At 43.5% G+C, this 9,804-nt stretch overlaps 1 protein-coding gene across 2 annotated transcripts; it reads right to left on the minus strand.

The window, feature by feature from the left end:
* Positions 1-6,319: 6,319 nt before the first annotated feature.
* LOC146713013 (paraneoplastic antigen Ma3-like) lies at positions 6,320-9,478 on the minus strand. Of its 2 annotated transcripts, XM_085446376.1 has the most exons (3): positions 9,342-9,478; positions 9,209-9,267; positions 6,320-8,877 (listed from the first exon to the last, which is right to left on the minus strand). In XM_085446376.1, the coding sequence occupies exon 3, from the start codon at positions 8,207-8,209 to the stop codon at positions 6,593-6,595; it is 1,617 nt and encodes a 538-aa protein (XP_085302502.1). In that variant the 5' UTR covers positions 8,210-8,877; positions 9,209-9,267; positions 9,342-9,478; the 3' UTR covers positions 6,320-6,592. The 2 variants fall into 2 exon arrangements, with proteins under 2 accessions (XP_085302502.1, XP_085302494.1); XM_085446368.1 differs by having other exon boundaries at positions 6,320-9,267.
* Between the last annotated feature and the right edge of the window lie 326 nt (positions 9,479-9,804).

Here is a 9,804-nt window from a genome sequence, read left to right on the forward strand (position 1 = left end):
TTTGCACATAAATAAGTGACATAATATTCAGTACTTTGTAACACTGATGTAGCGCTAATGAGTTAATACAGGCTAGGGATTGAGTGTGATTATTATTAATCAGAAGATTTAGGAATGCTACTGGAGCTGATGGGCAGTAATTAAATACACACAACACAAAATGCTTTTGCAGGTACCATGTATTTAACCGAAAGCAAAGAAAATTAAGAAAAGAAAATGAAAGCTTAAATAATCATTCCTGCTGTAGCTATTTAATTAATAGAAAAACCCAGTGGGGGTGCACAAAAACAACTAAGCAAATTCTTCTGGCTTATACCAAGCAATATAGATTCTCAAAAAAAGTTCCCCATAAATAACACATGTTAACATCGAAAACACTGATCCACACTGAAGTCCATGAGTTTTATCTGAATATCCATGAGAGATGTCCAAGCGCTATTGTCCATAAACGGGGGAACTGGTGTGTATGATTGTGGAAATCAGTGTATTCGGAAATTACGGGACAGAGCGTCGCCTTTGATAGCTTCCTACCAGTCCAGTGGAAGCTTCAATGCAGAATGAGTCCTGCTCCTAGTGTAACCGGTGTGATTCTGCGTTGTGTCTGATAAAAAAAGGTAAAAGAAAGAAAGACCTCCAAGTAAATAATTTGCCCACTCCAGCTCCTCTCCCACAGGGGAATTGTAGAAAAAGGGCTGGCATTTATTTTTTACATTAAACATAAAATATGCATTTACACGTAACATATTTGACATAAGATAAAACAAAAACAACATGAAATCTGACATACCTGATAAAAAAAGGTAAAAGAAAGAAAGACCTCCAAGTAAATAATTTGCCCACTCCAGCTCCTACGACCAAATACAGACAGTGGGGAAGAGGATTAGCTCAACCCACCACAGCTCCCAAGCTAGCAAGGAATACATATTCATGCTATCATTTATGGCGCCTAAAACACATTTATGACACACACATACTACACACTTATAACATCTTACAAAAACAGGCTCAATAATGACAATAACTGAATTAAAATCGCAATCATAAACATCAGGGTGGTTAAATATGAATTATGTGTGCTTTAAGGTGCTGGAAAGAAATGACACCCACCTCTCCCACAGGGGAATTGTAGAAAAAGGGGAGAGGCAAAAGGGGTACACTGTATTTATAGTATTGCACCAAAGAAGAAGAAAAGAATGAGGAGGGGCTCTAACTGATAATGAACACAACTACAGGCTTGGAGGTCCTAAAAGTCAGGTATAAAAGGAGAAGTTTGGGGGTTTAGAACACATTTTGTGTAATTATAACAATGTTATTTATGACTCTGTTACACTAGCCGTTCATTGGCTCGCCATCCTTTTCCATACCCAAAAAAGGTTCACCTGGCCTGCATTAAATAAACAAGGCCAATAAGAAATCACAAGAATAACATACAAAAATGTCAGCCAATTAAGCTAAATACATTAAGTTATTCTTGTTCCTGTGTACACAATTTATAAAAATAAACAAACAATATATTGGTTAAATATAATATTTCTAACCAATAAGGATTTAACTGAAAACATTTCAACTGCTACATACATACATACTATGTAGCTCCACAACATTTGTTATTCAACAACTATCAGTCAAATCAAAATCAAATTGTTTGGACCGGCAGCAGCCGATTAGGGTCAGCTGGTAGCAATACAAACAGTCAATTAAAAGTTCAAACTCACCAATTCCGTTCTGTTCAGTGCACAACAACATTATGGCTCTGGCTCACAGTAATCAGCATCTAAGTTGCATAAGTTAGTTGGTGTTAAAAAAAATGCATTAAAACGGGAAAAGCAAATGTTTGCCAATACACACCTGCAACAGCTCTGTCACCTGGCTTGCCTCCACGCATCTGACGGGAGGAAGCCGGGACAGGCTTACTATGACCTACATGCCATTCGATTGGCTGAGCAAAGTCATGTGGTTGGAGTCATGCATTTGTGATGCGTTCAATGGCAGGAAATTACTCTGGGTTACACCCTCCCCCCTTGAGTACATGCACGTCCCGTTGCATGACAACACTACACAATATGTACGACCGAAGGGTTAGAACTGGTGGTTGCGGTGGTCAAAGCATCTGACAGACTATGTAACAGAGACTGAACAACTGATATCAATGGATTGCCTAAGCGGGCATACTGCAGTCGCCTAGGTGGTGATCTGTGACGCGTTGACCGCCTCAGAGGGGGGTCAATAACCGAATCTGAGCAATTAAGAGTTGGTAATGTCACAGGACTAGGCTCGGCCGCTAAGTTGTCAGAGACTCCAGGATCGGACAAGTCTGTAGACACGGTTTCAAGAATGGGTTCGGGTAAGATTTCAAGCAAATCTTCCCCCGATGTCTCATCAGCGTCAAACTCCAATGGGTCTTCCCTCTGGGATCCTGACAGAGCTTCTCCAGCTGATTCCATTTCAGGTGTAGATGTTGGAGGAAGTCTTTCCTCCTCACCACTGGGAAAAGACTGTAGGGGGTTGAGAGACTTCTCCACTCTAAACTCCATTGGGAGCGGGGCAAGGTGGACAAAGGTCGGTTCAAATACATTCTCTTCAACAAAGTACTCAGGAGATTCCTGTTGTTTCTTGGCCTGTTGACGAGTTAAAGAGGGTGTGATTGGAATAGTCTCATCTGATGGTCCTGACTCTGTTGCAGGAAGAAACCCACACGGAAGAAGGAGATCTCTGTGCAATGTGCGAATTGGGGCGTCTTTGCATTCTGGTTTTACAGTGTAGACGGGGAGATCTTTGGCACATTTCAGCACTACAAAGACATCTGGTTCCCATTTGTCAGCAAGTTTATGTTTGCCCCTCAGCCTCATGTTCCGTACCAAAACTCTGCTTCCAACTTCTAGCTTGGACGGTATAATACATTGGTCAAATCGAGTCTTGTTCCTCTCAGCGTTCTTTGCAGCATTCTTTGAAGATAGCAGATAACTTTCTTTCAACCTAGCTTTTAAGTCTTGTACATACTGTGAATGTGTCTGTTGTTTTTTCTCACGTACAGGAAGATTAAAAGCGAGGTCAATGGGGAGACGAGGACAACGTCCAAACATTAGTTCGTATGGGGTGTAGCCAGTGACTTCATTTTTGGTACAGTTGTAGGCATGGACAAGTGGTTTCACAAACTGTTTCCATTTGGATTTCTGTTTGAATTCAAGAGTTCCCAACATGGCCAGTAGAGTGCGATTAAACCTCTCTACTGGGTTTCCTCTTGGATGGTACGGTGTTGTGTGACACTTTTGGACTCCCAACAGGGCGCATAACTCCTTTATCAATTTCGACTCAAAGTCTGGCCCTTGATCTGTATGGAGTCTTTCTGGAATTCCATAATAAACTATGAAGTTTTCCCAAAGACAGTTAGCCACAGTTTTTGCCTTTTGGTTTGGTGTTGGAATGGCAAGGGCATATTTGGTAAAATGATCTGTCAGTACCAGGATGTCTTTGGTGTTGCTGGTATCGGGCTCGAGACTGAGGAAATCCATACAAATGAGTTCAAGCGGACGTGATGTCCGAATGTTAACCAGAGGAGCAGCTCTCTCCGGCAAGCTTTTCCGGCGAATACACCGGCCACCGGTTTTTACTTTATTTTCCACATCCACTGCCATGCTTGGCCAATAGAACCGAGTCCTGGCAAGGTCAAGGGTCCGTTCCACTCCCAGGTGGCCCATATCATTGTGGAGGCTGTGGAGAACAGTTTGCCGCAGTTCTGTCGGAAGGACCAGTTGGTATGATGGTTGTTCATTTTCATATCTTATCCTATAAAGGATACCATCAATCAGCTCCAATTTGTTCAGTTCGCGAAGGAGAAGAGGAATTTCAGGAAGCTCTTTCCTGGCTGTCAGAGGAACTTTTTCTCCTGACTCCAACTGGTGAATAACCTCCTGAAGAGTTGGATCAGTTCTCTGTTTTTCATAAAGCTCAGAATGGGATATGGTGGAAATAACAGGAAGTCCATGTGAATCTTCTGAGTAATTCTCAGGAAGCACTGCTGTGTTGATGGACAGGGATTCAACCAAACTATTCTCAGCTTGGGTCCTGACAACACCACTTTGGCAAATCGCATCGACAACTTCAGCTGATATTTCACCATCACTGCTGCTTGAGAGATGTTGTTGAGTAAACTGATTAATTAGCTCCTCATCTTTTTGAGCAGGTTCCCCAGAGGAAGTACCATCATGGGGCAGACGGGAAAGTGCATCTGCATCCAGGTTTTGCTTGCCTGCTCGATACTGTATCTTGAACGAGAATGTAGAAAGAGCAGCCAGCCAACGATGGCCGGTAGCATCCAACTTTGCTGATGTCAAGATATAGGTAAGTGGGTTGTTATCCGTGACCACTGTAAAGCTTGCTCCATACAAGTAATCATGAAATTTTTCTGTCACGCTCCACTTCAGTGCCAAGAATTCAAGCTTGTGAGCTGGGTAACGACTTTCACTGGATGACAACCCCCTACTAGCATAGGCTATCACCCTAAGTCTCCCCTCTTGCTCTTGGTAAAGGGCAGCGCCCAATCCGTTGGTGCTGGCATCTGTGTGGAGAATGTAAGGCAGTGCCGGATCAGCAAAACCTAGAACTGGTGCAGTGGTAAGTTTGTCAATGAGGGTATCAAAAGCCAACTGACATTCAGGACTCCACCTGGAACCAAAGGAGTGCTTGGGATCAAACTGTGAGCTCTTAGAAGTCTCATTTTTGGAGCTTTTGTGTGTGGATGGGTATCCACGTGTGAGGTTGTTGAGTGGCTTGGCGATCATGGCATATCCCTTAATAAAACGCCTATAGTAGCCAGCGAATCCCAGAAAAGATTTCAAGGTCTTCAGGTTGGTTGGAATTGGCCAGGATTTCAAGGTGGCAACCTTTTCTGGGTCTGTCTCAACACCATTTTCTGAAACAATGTGGCCCAAGTATCGGACGGATGTCTGAAAGAATTTGCATTTTTCTGGAGAAAGTTTTAACCCAAATTCTCTCAAGCGATTCAACACCCTCAGCAAACGGTCTTCGTGCTCCTCAAGAGTGTTGGAGAATATGATCAAATCATCCAAAAACACGAGGACCTCTTTCAAGTGCAAGTCTCCCATGCACCTCTCCATGAGTCTTTGGAACGTTGAAGGTGCATTAGTAACTCCTTGAGGCATTCGGTTGAACTCCCAAAACCCAATTGGCGTTACAAAAGCGGTTTTGGCTTTATCAGCTTCATCCATCTCTATCTGATAATAACCAGATTTGAGATCAAGCACAGAGAACCATTTCGATCCAGTGAGTGCTGTAAACGATTCCTCCAAGTTGGGCAATGCGTACACATCCTTAATCGTTTGCAGGTTGAGTTTGCGGTAGTCAATACATAGTCGAATGTCTCCATTTTTCTTCTTGACAACCACTATTGGTGATGAAAATGATGACTCCGACTCCCTGATAACACCAGCATCTAGAAGCTCTCGAAGATGTTTACGAACAGCTTCTATGTCCTGGGGATGAATAGGTCTTGCTTTGTGTTTAAAAGGGGTATTGTCATGGAGCTTGATGTGATGCTTCACTTCCTTAGTGCAACCAAAATCCAAGTCATGATGTGAAAAAACTTCAGACATGGCATTTAGTTTTGTTGTGATCCGTTCTCTCCATTCTGCTGGTATTGGTGACTCGCCAAATTTGAAAGTGAGTGGTGTTGACACCATCTCCCGATCTGGGGGGTTGGTCACACTGTGCTCAGAGACTATGCAGTCATAGGCTCCCAGCTCTGCAATGACACTCAAAGCTGGTATGTAGATGTCTTGCTCTGTTCTGTTTGACACAACAACTGGAACCTGAGTATGTGTACCACCTTTAAGAGCGACTAGACAATTACTGACACACAAACCACCCGGCAGGCCTGAACCCGGGTGCTGAATGACAACACATTGACTAGCTGGGCTGAGAAGCTTGGCAGAACCCTCGACCACAACTGTGCAGCCAGCTGGAATTAGCACAGGAGATTTACTAAGGGTCGTCACAACACCAAGATGATCAATCCAATTCTGTTGGTATGTCACTTGGAGAGTTTGCAGAACTGCTCTGTACCCGTAAGAGGTAGGCTGGAATGATGAACAGTTACTAGAAGAGAATTGTTCATAAAGAATTTCAAGTGTATTCATGCCAACAAGTACTGAGGTTGGATAATCAGGTCTCACATCAGGAACAACAAGTGCAAGCGTTTGAACTGGGAAGTCACTCCCAAGAAAGTCTTTTGGAAATGTCATGGCAACCTCAACATACCCAAGGTATGGAACACATTGACCAGCAGCCCCCTCCACATGAAGAAGCTCATTCAATGGGTGGACTGGCTGATCGGAGAGATGCTCATTATAGAATGAAACTGGAATTGTGGTAACCTGGGAACCAGTATCCAGTAGACACGGGCAGTTGCAACCTGCAATGTTGACTTCTGCTGTACATCTGGATCCAACTAATCCTGGTGGTAATCTAGTGTGGATCTTTGTCTGCGACTTTGCACACTTGGCATGCTTTTTGTTCTCAGCGGGACAAGGTTGGTCCAGCTCAGCTCCTGTTTGCCCCTCAACAGGAACTGGAACTAGTTTAAATCCTCAGAAGCAGAGGACTTTCGCTTCTGCCACTTTTGTTTGCTGTCAAATTGCTTCCGCTTGGCACTCACCAATGCTGAATTGGGTGCATTTTCACATTGTGGCTTAATGTGACCATCTTCTCCACAGCGGAAGCAAAACCCTGGTTTAGGGCTGGAGACGCTAGGTTTTGGATTCTTACCAACCTTCTTTGGCCCATAGAGCTTTGGAGCTGGGCAGGCAGCAACCGGTGGTTTGACATTACACTGCTGTGCTGTCAAAGCTGAAAGCTGCTGTTGTATAGCTGCCATCTGTTGTGAGAGCCGTTTAGTCAGAGTGGTTAGCGCAGCACAGAGGTTAGTTTCTTCTCCAGTATTGGCAAACTGGGCATTAGTGGTGGCTTTCTGTTTTGTCGGTCCCAAATGCTGTTTCATCCTTAATGTCTTTGCTGCCTCTCTGTCCTCTTCAGTTCGAAGGAGTAATAGAAGCTCAGTAAATTTGGGGGGGTTGTGCTTCTTTTGCTTAAGTTGGAGTTCCGATATTAAATTGTTATCCCAACATCCCCTGCAGAATTGATTCAACAGTCGGTTGTCTATGTCTTTCTCTAAAACACCCCCTCTTTTTGCTGCATGCTGTAATACCACCTGCAGACGTTGCAAATAGGCCGAAGGCTTTTCTCCGCTGTCCTGGAAGGTGTCCATGAACTTGGCGTATAACTCATCTCCATCTTGCACAGTGCCATAGGCTGAGTCAAGTTGTTTCATATAGACCTCTGGTGGTGTGTCAAGGCTGAGATGTTTTACCATATTACAGGCAGGAGGCAGTAGACTGTCACGAATCAGTCTGGTGCGCTGCAGATCAGATATAGATGGATCTTTCAGGGCTAATTCGACCCCTGACCGCCATATATCATAATCTGTCTCTTGAATTGGCCTGGGCACTTTACCAGAAAACGCTCTCAGTCGATGGAATGCATGCAGCGAGCTGTCCCCACTCCGAACAACGTGTTCCACAACATAGCGTTGTACTTCAGGAGGGTTGAGATCAGCCGCTGGAATGGAGGCAGAATGCCTCTCTCCGCCGTGCGCTTCAGCACTACTGGCAACAGAAGGGGACTTAGATGGAAGAGGGGCTGGTAGTGAAGAAGGAAAGACTGAATCGGGAGGGTTTGAATCTTCTAGTTCTGGTTTTGCAACCACTGGAGTCTCTGGGTTGAGCTCTGCAAGGGACCGGCGTATCTGGGTCATCCCCTCACTGAGGACTTCTGCATAATCCCTCCCAGATAATTTGGCTATTCTTTTTAAGTCTGCCAAGTAAGTATTTGTCTTGGAACCACTAACTCTTGATGCATAAACTTCAGATAGACTTTCAATATGGAGTTTGTCACCTGAATCTGACATAGATGTGTGCGGTAGCAACTGAGACAACCGCGTTAAAGATAAACCCGAAGCGTACTCAGCGACAAGCATGTCATTAAATTCAGATTCTGGTGAATCTATAGTAACCTTGCGAGCTATGTCACCATACTGTTCAAGGAAAAGTACAACTTCATTAACTGAGTGCTCAGTTACTCCGTCAACTAAAACCGCATTTGGGATCTTAATGGCAAGTGTCTCAAAAACTTCCATTATGGGGAAAAATGAATTGGTGAGTTTGAATATATATTAATTACTAACCAAATCAGCTCCCAGCTGGCTCGCCAAGAAATGTAACACTGATGTAGCGCTAATGAGTTAATACAGGCTAGGGATTGAGTGTGATTATTATTAATCAGAAGATTTAGGAATGCTACTGGAGCTGATGGGCAGTAATTAAATACACACAACACAAAATGCTTTTGCAGGTACCATGTATTTAACCGAAAGCAAAGAAAATTAAGAAAAGAAAATGAAAGCTTAAATAATCATTCCTGCTGTAGCTATTTAATTAATAGAAAAACCCAGTGGGGGTGCACAAAAACAACTAAGCAAATTCTTCTGGCTTATACCAAGCAATATAGATTCTCAAAAAAAGTTCCCCATAAATAACACATGTTAACATCGAAAACACTGATCCACACTGAAGTCCATGAGTTTTATCTGAATATCCATGAGAGATGTCCAAGCGCTATTGTCCATAAACGGGGGAACTGGTGTGTATGATTGTGGAAATCAGTGTATTCGGAAATTACGGGACAGAGCGTCGCCTTTGATAGCTTCCTACCAGTCCAGTGGAAGCTTCAATGCAGAATGAGTCCTGCTCCTAGCCGTTCATTGGCTCGCCATCCTTTTCCATACCCAAAAAAGGTTCACCTGGCCTGCATTAAATAAACAAGGCCAATAAGAAATCACAAGAATAACATACAAAAATGTCAGCCAATTAAGCTAAATACATTAAGTTATTCTTGTTCCTGTGTACACAATTTATAAAAATAAACAAACAATATATTGGTTAAATATAATATTTCTAACCAATAAGGATTTAACTGAAAACATTTCAACTGCTACATACATACATACTATGTAGCTCCACAACATTTGTTATTCAACAACTATCAGTCAAATCAAAATCAAATTGTTTGGACCGGCAGCAGCCGATTAGGGTCAGCTGGTAGCAATACAAACAGTCAATTAAAAGTTCAAACTCACCAATTCCGTTCTGTTCAGTGCACAACAACATTATGGCTCTGGCTCACAGTAATCAGCATCTAAGTTGCATAAGTTAGTTGGTGTTAAAAAAAATGCATTAAAACGGGAAAAGCAAATGTTTGCCAATACACACCTGCAACAGCTCTGTCACCTGGCTTGCCTCCACGCATCTGACGGGAGGAAGCCGGGACAGGCTTACTATGACCTACATGCCATTCGATTGGCTGAGCAAAGTCATGTGGTTGGAGTCATGCATTTGTGATGCGTTCAATGGCAGGAAATTACTCTGGGTTACAACTTACTTAAAGTTTACTCTCCGGGCGCCCCTCATCCGCCGTTTTTTTTCGGCAAAATTATCCACACCCACCGCCGCGCTATGCATTCTGGGATACGTTGGGCCATGAAGTCTACACTGCCACGTCCTTAAAATTCAGGGAAATGAAGGACGCATTTGAGGGCCGCATTTCGATCAGCCTTCGAATTGGGACAACCTTTGTCGCGTCGCTGTGACGCAATCGGCCTTAAAATGCGGCCTTAAAGGCTGCAGACCCTGAATTGGGATACAGCCAATGGCTGTGTCCCAATTAAGAGACTGG

This window comes from Copadichromis virginalis, linkage group LG3 (assembly GCF_057382275.1).
Source record: "Copadichromis virginalis isolate Kocher_CV1m ecotype Utaka linkage group LG3, C_Virginalis_male_GT1.1, whole genome shotgun sequence".
Lineage (NCBI taxonomy): Eukaryota > Metazoa > Chordata > Actinopteri > Cichliformes > Cichlidae > Copadichromis > Copadichromis virginalis.